Source organism: Saccostrea cucullata, unplaced genomic scaffold, assembly GCF_032062105.1.
Source record: "Saccostrea cucullata isolate Sc308-1 unplaced genomic scaffold, CSIRO_AGI_Scuc_v1 ctg3084, whole genome shotgun sequence".
NCBI lineage: Eukaryota > Metazoa > Mollusca > Bivalvia > Ostreida > Ostreidae > Saccostrea > Saccostrea cuccullata.
This window is the reverse complement of record NW_026924644.1, coordinates 75,152-98,788: the sequence shown is the minus strand read 5'-3', so window position 1 is coordinate 98,788 and position 23,637 is coordinate 75,152. Positions and strand designations below refer to the sequence as shown.

Sequence of the window (23,637 nt, the reverse complement as noted above, 5' to 3'; positions counted from 1 at the left end):
AAAAAAAATCAGATTACTATCATGACATCAGACAATTACATTGACTTGAATAGACAGGTGCTTGGTCGAAGGACATTAAACTGGTATATTGTACTGGTAATAGTAAGAACTCGGCTTAGCTGGAAGAACACTTTAAATATAAAGGAAATAATAAGAAAGTTTTACCTTAACACTGCGGATATCATAATATATAATTAAATTACAGAATTGCTCTACCTACTGCACAGAAAATGTTAAGACTTGTTTTCTTATACATTCTTAATACCCACGACATGCAATAGCCAGTACACATTATGACGTCATATTATGACGTCATCGACCTCTACTACACAAGTTTACAAGAAACATCAACGAAATCGCTTCGGCGCAAGGGCATACCTTACTTTGTTTTACAGAAGCAAGGTATAAAAAGACGCAGGGTATTCCAAGGATTTAAGATATTGCTGCACAAATGTCGGCACTGCAATTGTTTAGTTACTATCCGTGCAGTTTTAAGTTTAAACAGAGAAAAATTCACAGTCCAGTGTAAGTTTCTTAAAATTTTTATCGATTGAGAAAGTGCATAGGATTTGTGCAGCAATTTTATTAATTTTACTAATATTCTCCTTAATATTATACATTATTTATTTTAAATTAGATAGGATATGCCCTTGCGCCGACGCGATTTTGTTGATGTGATTTATTACCTTGAATGGGAGAGAACAATGACGTCATAACATGACGTCATAATGTGCACTTGCATAAATAAACCCTGGGTACCAAGTATGTATAAGAAAATCAATTTGAACTTTATCTGTACATAAAATATACAACTTATGAATTTTTATTAGCTCATCTGCATAAAAACGTCCATATTTAGCCTTAACTCACTTGCGAAACACGGACCTCCGAAACATCAAAGGTAGGATCAGGTGCCATGGAGGAGTAAGCATTCCCTGCTGACACGCCACATCCGCCGTGTGCTCCTTGTCATGATCAGGAAATAACGGAAAAATCTGTCGTCAATTCAGTGTATAAATAATGGACTAACAATTAGTATGAAAAAACTCAGTCAGCACTCGACTCAATGATAAACTGTATTTGAATTTGCTGACAAGGTCATTCTATCGACCATAGCATTTACGAAATGCTGATTTTAAACGATACTGCTGATATTCTTGTTTCAACAACTTGCTTGTCAATAATTTTCCTTGTTTTAGAAATTGTTCATACGTAGAGCATGCTCTTGCGTAACGAATGAAGTGAGATGTATATAGTTTTACTCCGTATGCAGGTGATGAAGGTAAATACGTGTATTCTTTTAATTACAATGTACTTGAGTAGAGTCAGAAATATTACTATGGTCGCTTAAATATAATTTTGTGATATACAGTTTTAATAATTCGGATTGTATTCTGTTTGTTTGGTTTTTTCTCTTTCTTTTTTTTCTTTTTGTTTTTGTTCTTTCTTTTGCTATCGTAATTACTAGACTATTTATATCAAAAATATGTTTCTAAAACAACTAAAGTATTAAAAAGAGAACTACAATATGAGTCTCCGGTCAATCTTACGTGACTAAACTACGTGATCTTCACAACATACTTATTCCAGACTTGTGAAAAGAAAGGACAAACAGGTTTCGATTGATTTATTGTATACAGTTTAACGTCCCTCTCCAGAATATTTCACTGATATGGAGACGTCACCATTGCCGGTGAAGGACTGCAAATTTAGGCCTATGCTCTGCACTTACGGCCATTGAGCAGGGAGGGATCTTTGTCGAGTCACACCTGCTGTGACACGGGGCCTCGGTTTTTACGGTCTCATCCGAAGGACTGCCCCATATAGTCGCCTTTTACGACAAGCAAGGAAGTACTGAGGACCAATTCTAACCCGGATCCCCGCGGGGCCAAACAGGTATCGAACATTTTATAAAATAGCCTCCCACTCCCTTTGTTTTTGCTGAATAACATAAGGATAGTATAATATAATTTTTGTGGAATATTTATATTTACATCCACTTTTGAAATAGACTAAGTACTTGTAAAATTTGGAAAACGTTTATACATAAATTTTTTTTTTCGATGCAGATATCAAATGATACGATTGCAATATGTTACCAAATGAGAAGATAGCACGCTATAGCTAGAAATAAAATATATAAAAGCTGGTACTAAAAAGAAAGACTGTACCTTCACTCGGCGTTATCAAGTATTCCTAACGAAAGGTAAGAAACTGTTTATACTAAGAATAGATCAAGAACATTAATTTGGTTATTTTTTAAATGTAACTTTGTATGGAATACACAAATTTTTGTAGCGTTATACATGTACGTGAAGAAGTTATGAAGATAACCTACTACTAAGTAAAACGAACGTTTTTAATTTTTTTTTTACTTAAAAAAAATTGAATCTTAAATCCTGTATTTCTTTTTAATATCTTACCTTTTAAGAATATCCGGAAAAAGTGAAAAAAAAGAATAGACGGAAATATAAAGTCATAGCTTTATTTAGTATGAATACGTTTTTTTCTCATCCTTTTAGTATTTATTACTATTTATTTAATTCTAAAACTACAACCCTTAATGTTTGACCGAAAATTCACATGTCGTGAAAATCAAAAACGATTTATAGTCATTGAGCTTTCAATTTTGAAATGTAAATGTTTAATATGAGGAATTCAATCATTTTTCCTATGTTTATCAAGTATTTTATAGAATGCATTCCTTAGTATTGATCGTGGTATTTGGTTCACTTTTTTGCATCATTAATACTGACAAAGTCTCACCCCGACCCAGCCTTAAATCCTTCAGAGATGACTATGACAGTGTCGCTAAAACCTGTGTGGCTGTTGGATATGTTAAGGACCACTGTAAAAAGAACGATGATAGAAGTAAGATACTATTTCATTTGCATCCTTGATATAATGAAATGCACTGAAGAAATAGTTTTCTTTTTCATGTGTTCTTTATTTGTTCTTAGAAAATATGGTCATAGCATTCAACGCCAAAACCAAAGGAAGTGTTCAATCAGTCAGTACTGGGGACATTGTAATGTTTGGAGATGTTGATCTGAATATTGGACGTGGATACAACGCGGTCAAAGGAATTTTCACAGCTCCAAAATCGGGAATGTACGTCTTTGATTGGACAATAATGACTGACACGAACAAATACGCTTTCACCTCTCTGGTCTTGAATGGTAAAAGAAGGGCTTATAACCATTGTTCTAACAACAGCCACAGTATCTACATGTCATGCAGTAAAATGGCTGTCGTCAGAATGGAAGCAGGAGATAAGGCTTGGATAGATAGCTTCTCTGGAACATCTTCTGTTTACAACACATATTCTTCTTTTTCTGGTTACATGTTGTAAATGCTCAATAGAGATATACAATTAAAAAATGTAATTTAGTAACAGATTTGTTGTCTATCTGAGGTTATCTGAAAGAATCTGAAAGTATGATATACATAATTATATGTTATATGCGAATGTAATTGTAAATAGCCATGTATATCTTCTGCTACCAATGCACAAGGAAAGTGTGATGTCATAAATAAATCAAAAAAGGTGGAAAATAAACTTTTACGTTGCAAAAATTTTACACATGTTAGTTTTTGCATGATTTTTTTTTGAAAAAATGAAAATCAGTTAACTACATTATATTTTTCTCTACTTTATTTAAATAATACAGTATTAAAGTACACAAATTCAAAATGAAATCCCGTTCCTGTAACATTTATTAAAAGAGATGTAAAATTCTGTATTGTACTTATCTTCATAGTTTTTTTTTTTTATCTTCTGTATATTGTTAAAAGATTAAAAAATGATAATATACGCTTATCCTCTGGTTTTGAGTTGGATAGCTCTTTTTCGCGACAGAGAACTATTCCTCGAGGGCTTCCCTCCTGTCAAGGGTTTGATAAAAGAGCTATCCCACTCAAAACCAGTGGATAAGCGTTTTATTATACTAATGTATAACATAATATCTGAGGTTGAATTTTTTTGGAGTAAGATAATGTTGCAAGAATAATCAGAAATCCTGATGACGTCATAATACTACCGAAGTCATTATGACATCATCGATTTAAAGATTTATTGCTGGAAATCAAAATAGGCGGCAACAATTGCATGAAAATTTTCCGAGGGTGGATAGCAAAAACTATACTCCGGAGTATAGCTTTGCTTTGCGAGGATTATTAGGGATAGTTATTTTACATTCTGAACTTTATATAGGAAACATTTTAACAGAAGTATAATAATGATTTATAACTGAATACTAGGATGTTTGAAATTCATCAAAGATATTTTTTTACATAATTATTTGTGTTGGAAAAACATGAGAAACTCCAATAAACATGGTTATACTTAGCAAAGCAAAAGTTTCATTTCCGGACAGCCTTATTGCAGTATGTGAAGATTTTTTAAATTCATTTGATATAGCGATAGGGTATTTATCAAGCGTGTAATACTGTTACATTGAAGAAGCGTTACGTCAACTTTTTACGTAGCGCTTTGAAAGTGTAACGTCAAACGTTACCAATTGCAACATCGGGGGCAAAGGCATGGAGAAACTTACTGTTGTAAACATTATTTTGGTGTTTAGAGTAAACAATCTCTTACAGTAACTTAGTTTTAAAGATGCTTGGTCGAAGCAAAGTAAACTAAGAAAATCCATTGGTAACTGTTAGGACTAGGTGCAACTATTGAGGAGAGACATACATGTAACTGATATTTAACATGATATTTAAAATTTAGACAAAATTAAGCCTTTTTAACTTCGTTGGTTTAGAAAAGAGAATGCTTTGTCGAATACAAATATGATGAAAACATATATTGCTATATCTGGTAAATTAGAGACATTGAAGGACATTTATGTTTATCCTGTTACCATTTGAAGTGTGCTATATAAAATAAAATAAAATACGAGGGCCATTCAAAAAGTTCGTAGACTTTTGATCCAATTTTTTTACTCAACGTCATATCATCTCAGATAAGTGCATATAAAAACATCAATTATGTATTTGATAAGTTTTATTGTGACGAAAATTGGGCACCGCTGTTTATCCAGAGACACAAATTATGAAAAGCTTTTGGTGCCTCTGGCAACACAACAAAGCAAAGATTACATATCAAATATTCAAACTCAGGTTCAAAGTTTATAGTTCAAAGGTAAAAGTTCACAAACAGCATCTCAGAAAGTGGTAAAAGACTTGACCCTGGGAGGTGCAGAAGTCAAGCAATTATTTATGTAAATACTTACAAAACGGACAAACCGGTATCGTACATTTCACAAAATAGCCTCCCCTACCTTTATTTTTGCTGAATAACATAGGAATAATACTATATAATATTTTAATGGAATGTCTATTTATCTACAGCCATTTGAAACAGTATTTGTAAAATTTGGAAAACGTTCATGTATGATTTTTTTTCGATGCGGATATCAAATGATACAATTGCAATATGTTACCAAATGATAATATAGCACGCTAGAAATAAAATGTGCGAAAGCAGGTACTAAAAAGAAAGATTGCATCTTCAATTGGCGTTATGAATTATTCCTAACAAAAGGTAAGAAAACTCTTACATATACCTGTATACTGAGAACAGATTAAAAACAATACATTAGTTTTTTTTTTAAATAAATGTAACTTTGTATGGAGCACATAAATGTGTGTAGCGTTATACGTGAAAAAGTTTTGAAGTTAACTTACTACTATGTACGAGGGGTTATCAAAAGATTCGTGGACTAGCGCTATAAAATTAAAATAGCTTAAGTTACATCAGTGAATTTTGAAATATTTATTCAGCATCATTTTTTTTTTTCTATCTAAGGAATAAACCATGAATAATAGATTTTAATTTTCAATAAATTAGCAATGTTTTTGTAAGAAATGGTATGTCCAGTCGGCGCAACCTCTAACACGACGTTTTTGCGACCTATGTGTGACTGAGAAAAACTCGTTGAATATAACCATTTGACATAAAAAAAAATCCCATTTATTCAGGTGTGTGTTGGGACACAGTTGTTTCCTAAGATATGAAACTTTTACTTAATACTGGAAGTTCTATGAAATTTTATCGTAAATTTACATGAAGTGTCCAAAGAAATAAGGCCTTGAAAATGACGTCAAAGGTGGGAAGGGTTTCCTTTTCCAACATTCTATAAGGTTTTGCTCCTGAAAAAATTGGTATAGACCTAAGAAATGTTTAAACTGGTTACAAAGAAATAATATGCATTCAGAGCACTTGTCTTTTAATGTCAAAATTGAATCGGAGAGAAAAGGATTGTACAGTTAATGTCGATTTGTTGTCAAGGTATGAAAAAAACAATCACGTCAAAAAATGACGTTGATCATGTGTTGTTGATATTGAACCCCCAAAAGCAAAATATGCTGGCACAATCAAGCGAGGATTTCTCCCAGTGTAAATATCCATTAGGAATATTATAGTCATTGAAAGCCGCTGTTCATGACATTGTAAAGTCATATAAGCAAGGCAGCTTTTTGTCCTTACTCAACTTCAGGGAAACTCGTCAAAATAAGTGTATTAGGTAGAAGAAGCTGACATTGAAAAACAATAACGTATATAGTGGGACGTCATGAAATTAAATAACAACAGCGCAGGGTGATCATATAATGTCGTTTTTATTTTATAATAATTTGGCAAAAATGAACGTATCAAGCTAAAATTTTCAACATTTCTTTCGTTTTTGTTATTTTATGTTCGATATAAAATTTAAAGGCACAGACTACATAGTTCCAATTTTATAGCCTCAGTCCACGAACTTTTTGATAACCCCTCCTATAAAACAAACCTCTTTTTTTACTTTTGGTTTAGCTTAGTTACATGTGATGCTGTATCAAATATGTCTTGTGTTGAAGAAGAAGGGGATTTAGAAATGTCCTCTTTTTCAGACAAAGCGATTGAATCCGATAATCATGGTGAAGATAATGAAACACAGGATCCGTCTGTGAGATATAAATTAGATAAAATTGGTGTATCTGTACTAGAGAGGATAAGACGGATGATTTGCAAGTTTAAGAAGATTGACAATCAATGGAAAAAAGGGGAAGTTACCGAGTACAAAAAAGTCCTACGTGAAGTAAAAAAACATATGAGACGATATTCCTTCTGAAAAATTACTCAATGTAATGTCATCAAAAGTATTACAATAAAAAAGATGCTTGCGATGAGTTTTTCATCGATCTAGATTTAAATAATACATGTACACAAATTATGTTCTAATAAGAAAATAATTTTCAAATAATATGGAATATATTTTCATGCTGCATCAATTCTTTATTTTGAAATGCCAGTTGTGAATTTTTTCGATTATTGAAACAAGAAGATGGCATAAACTACTTTTAAAACGTATCATTTTTTATATTCGTGTATTGTAATTATAAGCTACAGTACATGTCTTTGAGAGAGGAAGACAATTTTACTCTTTGATTGTTTATTTAAAAAAAAAAATGGAATTTTTGGGTTTGGAACCACATAGACATTTTCCCTCATTGGATTATGACAGTTTTATCTTCTGTTGTTTAAATTGCAATGTATACTCACCGTCAATAGAAACGCAACACCCTAATTTTAGGATGAAAATTATATACAGGTTATAACTATGTACCAAAAAAAGTTAGGACATCTTTGACTTTGCCATATCAGTTATTTTACGGTTGAATGAATTTCTTTCCATTACCGGAAGTTGCTTTTTAGCCATCTTAACAGAATTCAAGATTTTCCATTTTTAATAAAATTTTAACAATATTTTGGGTTTCCAAGGTTTTGAAACTGTTAATCATAAGCATTGTACTAAAAGGCCGGGAAAAAATCCTTCTTTCTTTACCGGATGTGATGCCTATATTTTCTCAAAATGACTGATTTTTATTGCTAATGCTGGAAATTCTCAAAATAAAGAAAAAAAGAGCTGCAGATACAAATGTACACTATATAACGACTCATCAGGCTAATGTGTTTCAATAGCATAAATGACAGTTTCTTGACCGGAAGTCAAAAAGTTGCTACACTACGCCAGGTTAGAGAAAATTCGACCCCAATATCTGAAAAACATGTATTTAAAAATGCCCAAGAATATTAATTTCGCTCAGATTAAGACATTAACAAACTTTATGCATGGTAGAAATCGGGTTGCATTTTTTGTATATGGCGGACTAGCATGTTTTCATTAAATGGTCGGAAGGGGGGATGTTTTAAGATTTATCGGGTATATGTTTCTTTCTAAGGTCTAAAAATAACATTTAGTGTTTAAATGGAGCATTATTTTTTTGTAAATTTACCTTTTTCCTAAATATATTCATTTTTAATGTTATCATTAAACTTTAGAAGGTAACACATAACTCTTAAAACATCCCCCCTTCTTGCTATCAGTCATTTTGAGGAAATATAGGCATCACATACGGTAAAGAAAGAAGGATTTTTTCCCGGCCTTTTAGTACAATGCTTATGATTAACAGTTTCAAAACCTTGGAAACCCAAAATATTGTTAAAATTTTATTAAAAATGGAAAATTTTGAATTCTGTTAAGAGGGCTAAAAAGCAACTTCCGGTAATGGAAAGAAATTCATTCAACCGTAAAATAACTGATTTGGCAAAGTAAAAGATGTCCTAATTTTTTTGGTACATAGTTATAACCTGTTTTTAATTTTCACCCTAAAATTAGGGTGTTGCGTTTCTATTGACGGTGAGTATGTTAAATAACTCTTGCAACATTACTGAAAAAGGGCTTCTATTAAAATAGTAACAATTTTAAATTAAATTGTTATGATATAACAAATAAACCCGAAATAACAAATTATTTCTCATGATGGCACATGGAACAAAAATTACATATTTGTTTCTTTTGTCTTTTCTGGCCATTGTTGGCAGGAAATAGACATGGATAGATGTATGTTATAATGAATTTTTGCGCTCATGTTTGAAATTCACATTGTGAACTAAAGTACGTATGGTTAAGATACATGTGTGTTTTCTTATTTATTAAAAAATAAACTGTATCTTAAGTGTAAACAATGTGTGAAAGAATAAAGTAGTTTATGATTATATTATAATTTGTAAAACTTGTATAAAAGGTATTACCTAAAATCATTGTAACAATTTTATTGAAACCAGTGAATGCATTATTCACATCTTTTTCTATGTCAACTTTAACATTTTTATTTGAGAATATTTTTAACTAATTTCATAAATGTATCCAACAATCTGACATCTTGATATACATAACTAACAAAGTTTACCCAGTTTTTAAATTATATGTTAGTTTATGAACATAAGGTTTTATGTACGTGTGATTTTTTTATGAGTTTATTTATTATGAAATTTGTAATTCGAGGAATTGAGAGAAATAATTATCAAAAAATACTGTGTAAAAATTATTGTTCATGGGGGGTCAATGCTTGTGGATTTCATTGAAAATCATCATGCACTCTACATTCCCACGAACATTGAAACACACAAACATTGAGCATAGTATAATAAAACATTAATTTCCCCACTCACAAATAAGTTATATTTTGATTGACCATCACTTTTAATGATGATTCTATTCTAAGTGTAAAATGTAAGAATTTTTTATGTTCAGTATTGTAAAGATTTCTTTCACTATAACAAAACTTAATCTAAGAACATTGTCACCTTTGATCACTCAGCATTTGTTTATGTACCTGTTATTTCTGCCTGTTAGCTGTTCACAATAAAATTTAACTTCTCAATATCCATTGAGCTTTCTTAGTTCAAATAAGGTACTACATATATCCTTGGGTGTAAAAAAATCTAAATTGTCAAAAATGTTGGCCATGTTACTATTCTTGGTTTTTATGCCCCCGTAAACGAAGTTTCGGGGGTATATAGCTTTTGTCGTGTCCGTCTGTCTCTCTGTTTGTCTGTTTGTCCGCAAAAACTTTAACCTTGATCATAACATTTTATTTATTGGATCTGTGACTTTCATATTTCACATGAGTATTTCTTGTGACAAGGCCTTCCTTTGGGTACCCCCAACTTTGACCTTCTGACCTTGACCTTGAAATTTCACCCACTTTTACGCAAAAATTCAATTTTTTGCTTTGGTTATAACTTTTAAACAGTAGATACCAGGACATTTATTTCTTTTTTCTGCGTTTCTGTACTACAGGATAAGTCCATTTTTCTTTTAGGTAAAAGGTGACACAATCATTTAGCGCCATAGGGTCAAGTGTAAATTTTTCCGTCCTTTACCTGGAATAGTCTATTGAATTGAAATGAAAACTGCATGAATTATATAAAGCCTGTCCTTTTTTGTCGGAATCTTGATCGAGCTTTGGAAAAAAAACTCATCGGTGATATTGTGAAGTGAGTTAGAAGTTACAGCATTTAAAGTATTAAAAATGAAACGAACAAAACTTCATAGGAGGATAAATTGGCCAAATATACATCTGATCACACCCCCCTTCCCCTCCAGGGGTTTCCTCTTACAAAAACGGAATGTAGACTTAAGAAAATGCCCCCTCATTTTTTAGCATTGAGGAAATTTATTACTCTTTTTCTTGTACAAATATTTTTCATGTTGAACCCCCATTGCGGGAAAAACTTCCTGAATCCGCGCCTGTCGTCAAGTTTGTTGGCTCATTTATGCATAACGGGCTTTATTTATCCCACATTTCCAACAATCGTGGATGCTATGGCAAACTTAGAAACTATTAAACATATTTTGCATGTCAATCATAATCGTTACGATTCCTAATTTCTTGTAGTTATCATATTTTTAGGTGTCTTCCTCATAAGCTATGCTGCATGCAATTGAATCTAATTTATGTAACTTTTACACAGCCACGGCTTTCCAGCATAAATCAATTACATTAGTTTATTTCCCTTATTTACTTCATCCTCTAAAACCATTTTTAGACTCGCGGCGCAAGGTGTTCATCTTAACGTGGCGGGTTCGAATCCACAGCGGAAAGTGGAGATCGGTCATTCGGGTTAGACTCTATACTCATAGTTCAAGTGTTATCTTCATTCGTGTACATGTACTGTACATTCCATTTTTATTTGAGATACAAACAATATATACGTTTATGTAAAAAAAAAAAATTTCCATTGCTCTTATGAGTAGCATAGAACTTAAAATGAATGCATGATGTTTTGTGCAACATCTTCATAATTCACATAGTCTAGTGAAATAATCCCCCCATGTAAACGTTTATAACTTATCATGCTTATAGGTTCTATAGATATTGATGGCATTAGTCAGGCAAGCTTTTTAAAAAAACTATTACTTGTAATGAAAAATACGTTTACCACCAAAATCTGTCGTTGTAGTATGGCGACAAAAAAGGGAAGTAATTTAATTACACGTCGTGTACGCAAAACGAAAGAAGAAGCGGATCACTAATAAGTCTCTTGGTAAATATCAATTAAACTTGGAAACGATGTTTTGAGAATAGACTATTGAGATAGATACATAATAGTCTAAATAAATATTTTTTTAAAGATAAACACTACGTGATTTTCCCATAACGCATGGTCTGTAAAAATAGCCAGGGCTTCGGACCAGGAATGATTCCCCGACAGCTACATTTATGGGTAAAACGGGAATGGTGCGTCGTACTTTTTTTCTTTCGGGATTCACTTATCATCATTTCAAATATTAAAATGCAAAGCAAGATGTTATATTCCAAGTAATTTCTCTTCTAAAACTGGTTATTATACCATTATTTTGCCATCATAATGTTAATGCATCAGTGTCTCGCAGAAAAGCAATGTTGTCATACTTGTTTTAAAAAATAATTTTATTTAATCCCGTAATACTAGCTTCAAATGTAGGTCGGTTTATTTTGTTAATTATGGAGGAATAAATGTACATTAACTCGTGTTTTGACACTAAAATAAAAAAAAAATATCGATTGTAATTGTGAAATGAATCCCCCCTTTTAAATTAAAGTTATAATATATAGGCATGATTCTTCTTTTCATTTATTTAATTATTTGATAGATTGAGTAATATATTTATGGCAAGGTACACAATATATACACAACGACAGAAAACAAAATGTCAATCAAATCAAAGTATCCAATCCCAGTCTTAATTTCAGATGATTGACAGGGTTCTTAGACCAGGTAAATTTGAAGGAGGTGCTTATCCCCCCCCCCCCCTTAAAACGAGACTGCTGATATTCTTGTTTCATCAACTTGTTTAAGAAACTTTATTTCTATTCTACAAAGATCACGAAGATCGCTAAAATACGCCTGATCGTTTCCTAAATAGGTCACCATGTTTCAATTACGCTGTTCAATTTAACACCAGGGGGAAATTTGTTTGCTTACATGTGTATGGCATGCAGACAATTTGAGCTTTTGTTGCATTAGAATTAGCATTTTTGGATTTCAAATTTGTTCGTTATATGTTTTGATTAATCTTAATGAATATACAATAACAAAATCATGTTCCTGTTTAACTGCTTTATTGGTTTTTAAATGTGTAGGAAGGTCAATGGAATAGCCCCGGTTGGCTATAAAAACCGACATTCATCAGCATCTTGATGCAATTTACAGGGTTCAGACTCGAAAAGACGACACATTGATGTGGTCTAAACAAGTATTTCATTTCAGAGTCAAATATTATTTCAACTGTACAGGTTTGATACGTGTTTCTGATCTGATAATTTTTTGATGACGTTCGTGATTTATTGGAGAATAATGTCCGCGACATTTTTTTTATGTCTGTAACAATCTTGGTAGAATTGTCATTAATTTACCTCGTTTTAGAATTTGTTCATACGTAGAGCATGCTCTTGCGTATCGAATCAACTGAGATATATACACTCCGCATGCAGTTGATGAAGGTATATTACTGCATAAGTACGGAGGGAAGTTGACGATAGAAAACTTAAAGTCATCACGTTTATCATATAGCTTGGTTGATAGATTACCATTAACGTCTTTTTCGAGTAAAATTTCCAAGTATAAAACAGGAAAATACAAAACCCATGTAAGTGTTAGGTTCTGTGATTTTATTCGATTTAAAAAAAATAAAAACTCGTATGTTACTCACTAAGAACAAAAAGGTTTTAATAAGTCTAGAGCATTTTGAACTTGTGTGATTCGTTTTTTGCCGAGGGAAGGGGAGGGGGCATGTTTGAAATGTTTTTGCAGTTTATGAAGCGTAAACTGCCCAACCCAGGTTATAGAGTATAACTTAGGTAGCTATTAAATTCTTTCCTTAATTCATACTTAGTACCAAATTTCAATACATTATGTATGGTATTGTGGAAAATCTTTTAAAAATTAGTAAAAATGCTGCACGAATCAACTACAATTTCTCAAAAAATAACAATTTTTAAAAACTTGCACCGGAGAATTAATTTTCACACTATTTCAACTGAAAACATTAAAAATAGGAACTAAACAATTGCACTGTCGAGATTTGTGCAGAGATATATCACAAATCCTTTGAATGATATACGTCAGTCTCTATTTATACCTTGTTTTTGTTAAAAAAAAAAAAAAAAAAATAAGTTTTGCCCTTTTGCCGAAGCTATTCTAATGATGTATCTTATGCATTTGTGTAGTTGAGGACCATGACGTAAAATGACGTCTTTATCTACACTGGCAATCACATGTCGTGGGTACATGTACCACGTTTGTACTAGAAAACAAGTTTCAACTTTTTTCTGTGCGATAGGTATAGCCCGTATATATGCGTTGTAATTAGTTTATTTATACAGAAACGTCTATACTTAAAATAACTTACTTGCAATATTGTTTGATCTATCAAATCAAATACAGTAGAGGTATTTTTTCCACGGGGTCATAATTCCGCATAATCTCTATTTCTGTTCAATTTCTGATCGAAAAGATCCATATAGCTATATAGCTCTTTCCTTACCTGTCGTTAGATACTAACTTTTACGTCGGTTGAAGATGCAATCGTTTTTTTTTGGCGTATTAGCTTTAATATATTCAGAATAAAACAAAGATCTAACATAATGTATGAAACGATTAAACCAAAGTGTAATTCAATGATAGATTATATTACTTAATAAAGTCATTGTAAATAACATAGAATTTACGAATATCCAGAGACGTTGAACCCCTAAAACAAGAATTTATAAGTTAGTAGAATAGCTTGCTTTATACATGTAGCTACATGTATATATAGCGTATCTAAAACGAGATTAAATGTAGATTTGCATGATGTTTATTTTTACGTTCAAATAAAAATTTTCGCCGATTTTGTTTGTATAGTTACCGAATTAGGTCTGAATTTGAAGCCCTTTACATGTATACATCATAAAATCAATCAATGATATAAAAATTTTGCAGTGTGAATGTCACACCAAAATAAAAAATATGTAACTTTATTGAAAGGTAACCATTTCCTTGTTGTTAATTGTGTGTACTTGCATTTTTTATAACTTTATAACCCTCACTATCCATTTGATTTTAATGGTAAACATCTGAAACATAATCTCATTGAGGGATTTGGAGCATTTTATACACTTCTTTCTATTCAGTGGTATTGGCGTGCATTCATTTTGTGTTTTTGTGTAAAATTATTTTCTGTATTGTTTTTTTTTTTTGAAGAAACAAGATTCACAGGTGAGTTTCCAATTGCTAGTAACAATGGGCATTGCTCTCTCTTTGGTGTCATATGATAATCATTTAACACATTTCTGAACATGGTATTGGCAAGATTGCCTTACTGTTCATAATTAGAACAGCAAATCGGGATCTTTGATACAATGATATGATAGATATGATATACACTTTCTTTGTTACAAAGATTTGCCCTATCACTACATGGCTCATATACACGCATCAGAAACATTTGATCCTCCTTCTCAGATAGATTTATTTTTTCAAGGGAAGAAATAATTGAAATATTTCTTTTATTTTGAGTAATTTGGTATCTTTATTTTTGTAAACAGAAATTCCATTTATGTTACTTAGGAGCAAAGGGCTCCAAAATAATACAAATATTCGCATGCAGTTTGCTTGTAAAAAAGTTAAAGTTTTAAACAATGTCTTTCATTGCAATAAAATCAAATTGGTTCGGCATAGATTTTTAAAAAGGAATTTAAGAAAAATATTGTTTCACATCATTGATCTTCAAAATCATTTTTATTCTCTTTTGTAAACCACCGACTCATATTATATTAAATTGTTTGAATTTATTTGCAATTGTTTTGAACTATGAGTTTTCCCTTTTTGTAGTCTTCCATCATTTTAAACTGTGAATGTAACTTGCATAGAAAGCTCCTTTAGAATTGTTTTCTTCTTCTAATATTTTATTCTCATCGTGTCTTTTTCGCATTCAGTCGGCCGATGCTCCATGACGTTTAAATTTTTTCGACCTCTCCAGCCTATGCTAAACCTTAAATTACTTGCTGAAGAAAACATGTATACCAAATATTCTCAAATAAAGTGTTTTAAATAATCTGAATAATATCAGTTTATTAATCATCTCTTGTAACGATATAGGGGAGAGGTTCGTGGATTGACTTTAACAAATTGAGGCGGTTTATTTCAAACTATATTGTGACAAAAGTTTTAATATTAAAAAAGTGGTTCGCAAAAAAGCAATCTCCCATTCTCGAAAGAAAATTCAGAATGTAGTTATTATAGATTGAGATAATCTTCAAATCTTGCAGATTCATCCACCTTAACTAGTTTCGTAAGCACAGCTTTACTGATTGTTTCAAACAAAAACGAATAATAGTAATTTCGAAGCAATTTTAATTTTATATAATTCAGAAATTTCCGTTCCGTGTATTTACAAATATAAAATTTGTGGTTTAAGCTGGATTGAGAAGCCTGGATTAAAAAAGGATTTTGAGTTTGAACACATGTCCTATATTCCATTTGTGCTTGTCAAACATTTTTCAGCAAGGAAAAAAAGCTGTCATAAAAGAAAAGAATATTTTGTTGAGAATAACCATTAATAATTAAACCTGACAGTATTTGCAAGGCCCCTTTTAGTCAAATGACGGTATTCTAAATATTAAAGTGTTATTTTCGTTTGCATAGACATATTGGACAGAAAGATCTTTTATATATAAATTTAAAGCTAGGTCAGTTTAAGTCAGTGAGATCATATATCCTATTACATCGCGGCTTCGATTCCGACTGAGGGACATGGAGACCGTTCGTTCGGTTGAGAACGTATAAAGCGATCGCGATGTCCCGTGTCGAAGTGGGTGCTGACACGAAAAAGATCCCTCACTGCTCAATGACCCAAAGTGCCGAGAACAGGACAACATTTGCAGCTCTCTGCTAGCATGGGATGGAGAATACATATGCGTGAAAAATTCTCGAGAGATACCTTAAACAGCATGTAATCATTAAATCAATCAATCAATTAATATATGCTTCCTTTACCTATTTCCATCAAATTCAAATTTTGATTTAAAGTTGTTTTGAGACATATCTGTGTTGAGACATATCCGCCTATTTCAATGCAAATTATTTTAAAAATACATGTATATCTTTAAAGTCTTCATTGATAAAACTGGTAATGTTTGTTTTAAGCCTCATTTTAAAGTTTTTCAAGAATTTTAGCATACAAAATTTAGATGGCATGGATGTCTTATTTAATCATAGAAGAATAAAATAAAACAACTAAAGTTTTTTTCATTCAAAATAATTATATAGCCAATTCAAAGAAGACACATTTTGGCAACGTTAAATACTTTTCAACTCAGGTAAAGGTGCGATCACACGATGCGACTTTTCATCCGATTTTCCATCCGATTTGCTTTTGACTAAAATCTTACCGTGTGACCGCCCAAGTCGAAAGTCGAAAGCAAAGTCTGAAAGTCGTTTGGAAATCGGAAGGCCGTCAGATTTTCAATCGACTTTCTGAAGAAAATCGTGACGTCACAATGACATTTTCCGCGACACGAAATAAAAAAAATATGTAAAATAATAGCAGTTTTTAACTTTTTATATATAGATAAACATGTGTAATGAAATAAAAAGAAAACTCCTAAACCCAAAATCATTGTGTGGAAAAGAAAAATTACTAGTACATGCATATAAAAAAATATCATGTATTCTTCAGCCATAATTTGCAAGCACGGAAATTCGTGTCTTTATTATGCATTTATGATTTATCACAAATACTTTTTCGATTATTTAAGAGCTGAATTTAATAGATTACACTTCATTCAATTCGTGAATATTATCCAAAATGGGGGTATTTTAAAAGCAGCATGTTACATGTTACTGATTAAAATTAAGATCTTTCACGCAATTAACGCTGTTAATTACTACCGGTATCTACAAAACATAGCAGAAACCCCAAGCGACAACTTCATTCTGTACCTGAAATTCCGAATTCTAGAAAATTAAAGTAAACAGTTTGAAATAAGTTAAAGAATTATTTTTATATAAATCTTACATAAATTAGTAATTTCTTGATGGCGAACGCTTTAATTAAAATACATGCGAATACAACGTATTACATGTACATTAAAATAAGCGATCATATTATTTGTGTAGGCGTCAGAACCTGGAGGGATTAGCCCCCCTCCTCCACTTTTTTTAGAAAGATAGACATAATATTTGCATTAAACCTTGGGATGTAGGTTTAGCCCCCCCCCCCCTTTTCATGACATAAATAAGTTGCATTTCAGGTAAGAGGTAGGCTTTGTGTTTGAAAAAAATGGCACTGAAAGAAGATCGAGCCCCCCCCCCCCCCACTTACGAATTATGGTTTTCGTATTTGACCAATGGACACATTTTTTTGCTTGACGTCAAGTTTTGCTTGTAAGTTTGTTTGTTTTTTCACTTTCACTTAGCCCGGCCCCATTTCAATTTGCTTCCGATGTCAATGATTTGGGAGGGGAAGGGGAACTCCTATTTCTCTTACACAATTTTTTTCTAAAATAATCAGCAGTAATTTCCTTAAAACATTTCAATAATCAGTTAATTTACATACTCTCAGTAGAATTTATACTTTTTTAAATCTTATTTTTAATTATATAATAAAGAAAATAGTCTATCCTTTAAGTAACTACAAAATAATTTTGTTCCGCTTTTATCTTCCCTTGAAGAGCGTCTTATAAACTGTTTCTCGCCTATTCATTAATACCTTTTTCATCAACGGCTGGCCTATCATACAAAGTTAACTTTTGTGATGCATATTATTTTACCTTTGTTGGTAGACCAAAATATATTGCAGATTTTCTTTTTGCCGAAGTAGAAAGTAATAAACTTCGATTCATCATTACTTTTGAGTGATCATTGACATGTGTACCTGTATACTACGTCAACATCAACGTCATAATGGGGTAAAATGACGTAATATTAAATTGAGGGGATTTTTCCCCATTCTTTTATCCCGACTGAACAGAGACGTCTTTGAACAGAAATATATGTATTTCTTCTGAAAAGTAAAAACAAGTACCTGTTCATTTCTTGCTGAAAATCTTTTGTAAATCGAACGTAAAATCGGATCATGTGACCACCAGACCAATCGACTCCATTCGACTTACCTGAGCAAGTCGAATGAAAATCGGATGAAAAATCGTATCGTGTGACCACACCTTAATTCACTCATCGTATTGTCGCAACATCGAAACAACAATAATTGCAAGAAATTCTATCGTTAAATATACATCACAATAATCATTTGAAGTAAAATACAATATCCCGCACTACAATAAACAGGTTAAGAAAATATTTTAGATGTAGATAATATGAGAGCTTGCAGTAGTTGGTACGTAAAAACTTTACATTTTTTCTTTGGAATTTGTGCTCAACTAAAACAAAGAGAGAGAGAGAGAGAGAGAGAGAGAGAGAGAGAAAGAAACTAGACACGATCTCACTGCGAGCAACGAGTGAGTCTTCCGTCCGATTCTTGATGAGATGAGATAAGATTTTAACTGAGATTTTCATTCAGAATCATGATAAAGATTGTTAAAAAGAACGATTTTGCCCCCATTATGTGTAAAAAGTATTGAACATTAAACACTTATAAATTCGACTTTTGGCCTCTAATATAAGTGATCAGCCCTTTTTCCTTCATATTATCTCTATGCTCTCCGGATTTTGAACACTTTTTGTTCAACAACTATTCAGATAATTCTTTTTCGTTTCTGAGATATTTGCAAAAGAAATATTTCAGGGGCCGACCCTTTAACTCCTTAATAGAGACGTTTAGCAAAAAATGAAAGATTGCATACTATTAAGAACATTATTTAAACATCTTTTGTTCAACATTACTTATCAAAATATTTTCCACTTTCGAGATATAAAGTGGCAAAGATTCAGCATTCTGGCCCCTTTTGACCCCTATTTATGTAACATACGATATAAAAATCATAATATGTAGTTATAGATTGTTAAGATAATTATTTTCGCTTCAGTAATGTATAACAAAATGTGGTTTATTAAAGAGTTATAGATTAAAGACTTTTGGCCCCTATCGGCCCCTAATTGTAGTGCCCAGTCCCTTTTTCTTGATGTTAATGTAAAGCTCTAAAGATTTTGAACACTTTTTTGTTCAACAACTATTCAGAGATTTTTTTTAGTTTCTAAGATATTTGCAAAAAAATATTTAGGGGCCAACCCTTTGACTACTTAATGGGGACATTTAGCAAAAATTGAAAGGTTGAATATTGTTCAGAACATTATTTTGAACATCTTTTGTGCAATATTACTTATCAAAATTTTTCCAACTTTCGAGATATTAAGTGTCAAAGATTGAGCAGTCTGGCCCCTTGTGGCCCCTATCTATGCAACATATGATATAAAAATTCTAATATATAGTTGAAGATTGTTGAGATAATTATTTTTGCTTCAGTAATTATAACAAAATATTGACTATTGAAGAGTTATCAATTAAAGACTTCCGGTTCCATTCGGCCCCTAATTTTAGTGCCCAGCCCCTTTTACTTGATCTTATCTAAAAGCTCTCAGGATTTGGAACACTTCTGGTTCAATAACTATTTAGAGATTTTTTTCGTTTCCATGATACATGTATTTGCAAAACAAATATTTAGGGGCCAACCCTTCAATCTCTTAATGGGGGCATTCGGCGAAAAATGTAAGGTTGCATATTGTACAGAACATTATTTTATACGTCTTTTATTCAATATTACTTATCAAAATATTTCCCACTTACGAGATGTAAAGCATTAAAGATTTAGTATTCTGGCTACTTGTGGCCCCTTTTTTGTGACATGCGATAAAAAAATCATAATATATAATTGTAGATTGTTGAGATAAACATTTTTGCTTCAGTAATGTATAACAAAATATTGACTGTTAATAGTTATCGATTAAAGACTTTTGGTCCCTATCGGCCCCTAATTTGAAAGCGCAGCCCCTTTTTCTTGATGTTAACTTGAAGCTCTTATGAGAAATGTATAAATATTGATAAGAATAGTGAGTACATTTTTTTTAAATACTCTAATATGTATAAAATTATGCATAATATGCATAATTATAACTATAAAATCCTGAGAAATTTAATTAAATAAATTGCAATTTTTGTTGAATTCTGCTAAAACTGTTGCAATTTTGTTGATTTCGTTCAAATAATTACTAGTATTTGTCTTTAAATTAAAGATAAACATGACAGCAAAATTCCTGATTATTGAAAATATATAATTTCCTGTGAGTCTCTTTTATAGATACAAGAAGTTTGAAATAATTTCCTATCAATATGTACATTGAATTATTTTGTAGTGTGGAAATTGATAGACAAGAAAATTCAGCGAGTTAATTTACCTCACCAGAGGTCGAATTCTGTGCCATGGAGGAGTGAGCATCCTTTGTCGAGCGGTCAAAATCGCCGTGTGCATTTTCTCATGATCGGGAAATAACGGGAAAATTCGTCATTAACTAAGTTTAAATCTTAGGAAGTCGTTTATATTGCAAAGAGCAATATATGATGTGTCGTAAAGGGCCCCTTAAAATGAATACCGTAATTTTACTTTAAATTTAGCTCTAATTTACACGGCTATACATGTGTTCTTTATTGATTATATTTAATTAGATCAAAATGCCATTAATTTAGAAATATGACATAATAAAGTTCACGTTTTCCCGCCCGCCATTTTTGCATATTTTATATAAAACTGCTCATTTTCAAGCATTTTTCTTCTAAAAAATATTGTATCTGTACATGATTAATTATTTACAATTTTTTTTTTGAATGTTACAAGCTGCGCTCTATATTCCCCAGAAGAAAAAATGTCAAAAAAGTCCATTTTTATCTACTTATGGTTGGATTGCAAAAATAGCGCCATTTCTGACATGATTTTTAGCCTGTGAGTGCATATAAATGTTATGTAATCTCTCATACAGATAAAAATCAATTATACACATATGAATATCGTTCTAAAATGTTGCTTTTAGGGGACTAAAATTGACTCTTGTCATACATGTATATAGCTCTTTCCTTACCTGTTGTTTGATACTAAGTTTTACGTCGGTGGAAGATGCAATCGTTTTTGGCGTATCAGCTTTAATATATTCAGAATAAAATATAGATCTAACATAATGTATGAAACAATTAAGCCAAAGTTTATTTCAATGCTAGATAGTATTTCTTAATAAAGTCATTTTAAATAACATAGAATTTACGAATATCCAGGGACGTTGATTTCCTAAAACAAGAATTTGTGAGTAGAATAGCTTGCTTTATAGCTACATGAATATATATCGTATCTGAGCTAAAAAAATAAAAAATACGAGATGAAATGTAGATTTGCATAATGCTTATTTTTACGTTGAGATAGAAGTTTTTACCGAATTTGAACGTAAATATCCCCACGTTTGTATATATAGTTAGTTCCGAATTAGGTCTGAATTTGAAGCCCTTCACAGGTACACATCATAAAATTAATTAATGATATAAAACTTTGCTGTGTGAATGTCACAACAAAATCTAAAATATGTAACTTTATTGAAAGTCAACTTTTTCCTTGTTGTTAGTTGTGTGTACATACATTTTGAATAATTTCATAACCCCCACTATCCATTTAATTTTTAATGGTAAACATCTGAAACATCATCTCATTGAGGGATTTGGAGCATTTCATACACTTCTTTCTATTCAATGGTATTTGCGTGCTTTCATTTTGTGCTTTGTTTAAAATTATTTTCTGTATTGTTTCTTTGAAGAAACAAGATTCACCGGTGAGTTTCCGATTGCTAGTAAACAATGGGCATTGCTCTCTCTTTGGTGTCATATGTTAATTATTTAACAAATTTCTGAACATGTCATTGTCAAGATTGCCTTACTGTTCATAATTGGAACAGCAAATTGGGACCTTTGATACAATGATATGATATACACTTTCTTTGTTACAAAGATTTGTCCATTATCCACATGGCTCATAAACACGCATCAGAAACATCTGATCCTCCTTCTCAGATAGACTTATTTTCTTAAGGGAAGAAATTATTTAAATATTTGTTTTATTTTGAGTAATTTAGTATCTTAATTTTTCGTACTTTGTAAACAAAAAATCCATTTATATTACTTAGGAGCAAAGGGCTCCGAAATAAAACAAATATTCGCATGCATTATGCTTATGAAAAAGTTAAAGTTTTGAACAATGTCTTTCATTCTAAAAAAATCAAAAGTCGTTTGACATATTGTTGATGTTTTAAATGTAGATTTTTAAAAAAAGAATTTACAATAAATATTGTTGCACATCATTGATCTTCTAAATAATTTTGATTCTCTTTTGTAAACCACCGACTCATGTTATGCTTAGTTCTGCGTAATTTATTTGCAATTGTTTTGAACTGTAAATTTTCCCTTTTTGTAGTCTTCCATCATTTTAAACTGTGAATGTAACTTACATAAAAAAATTCCTTTAGAATTGTTTTCTTTTTTCTCTAATATTTTTTATTCTCATTCGTGTCTTTTTCGCATTCATTCGGCCAATGCTCCATGACGTTTATATTTTTACGACCTCTCCAGCCTATGGATGCTAAACTTAAATAACTTTCTGAAGAATATAACAAATATTCCCAAATAAAGTGTTTTTAATTATCAGATTAATATCAGTTCGTCAATCATCTATTGTAACGATTTGAAAATAGGGGAGCGTATCGAGGATCTGATTTTCACAAATTGAGGCGGTTTCTTTCAAACTATATTGCGACAAAAGTTTTAAAATCAAAAAAGTGGTACGCAAAAAAGCAATCTCCCATCCTCGAAAGAAAATTCAGAATGTAGTTATTTGATATTGATATAATCATCAAATCATGCAGATTCATCCACCTTAACTAGTTTCGTAAGCACAGCTTTACTGATTGTTCCAACAAACGAATAATAATAATTTCGAAGTAATCCTAATTTTATATAATTCAGAAATGTCCGTTCCATGTACATGTATTTACAAAAATAAAATTTGCAGGGATTGCCATTATCTGTTTTCCTTTTGTGGTTTAAGTTGGATTGAAAAGCCTGGATTTAAAAAGGATTTTGAGTTTGAACACATGTCCTATATTCCATTTGTGTGGAAAAAAAACTGTCAAAGAAAAAAGTGTTTTGTTAAGAATAACCATTAATAATTAAACCTGACAGTATTTGCAAAACCCCTTTTAATCAAATTACGGTATTCTAAAAAAAAGTATTATTTTCATATAGACATATTGGACAGAAAGTTCTTTTATACATAAATTTAAAGCTAGGTCAG

General features: G+C 31.5%; 1 protein-coding gene across 1 annotated transcript; it reads left to right on the top strand.

Annotated features, from left to right (window-relative positions):
* The first annotated feature begins 2,696 nt into the window (after positions 1–2,696).
* On the top strand, positions 2,697–3,352 carry LOC134266947 (cerebellin-1-like). The gene is made up of 2 exons (XM_062749157.1): positions 2,697–2,871; positions 2,961–3,352. The coding sequence occupies exons 1-2, from the start codon at positions 2,697–2,699 to the stop codon at positions 3,350–3,352; spliced, it is 567 nt and encodes a 188-aa protein (XP_062605141.1).
* The last annotated feature ends 20,285 nt before the right edge of the window (positions 3,353–23,637 follow it).

What these genes read in the sequence shown, in the direction of transcription:
- LOC134266947 (XM_062749157.1), top strand. Translation starts at nt 2,697, where the DNA reads ATGCATTCCTTAGTATTGATCGTGGTATTTGGTTCACTTTTTTGCATC. An exon ending in TAAAAAGAACGATGATAGAA is followed by an intron (nt 2,872 to 2,960) that starts GTAAGATACTAT and finishes ATTTGTTCTTAG; the next exon opens with AAAATATGGTCATAGCATTC.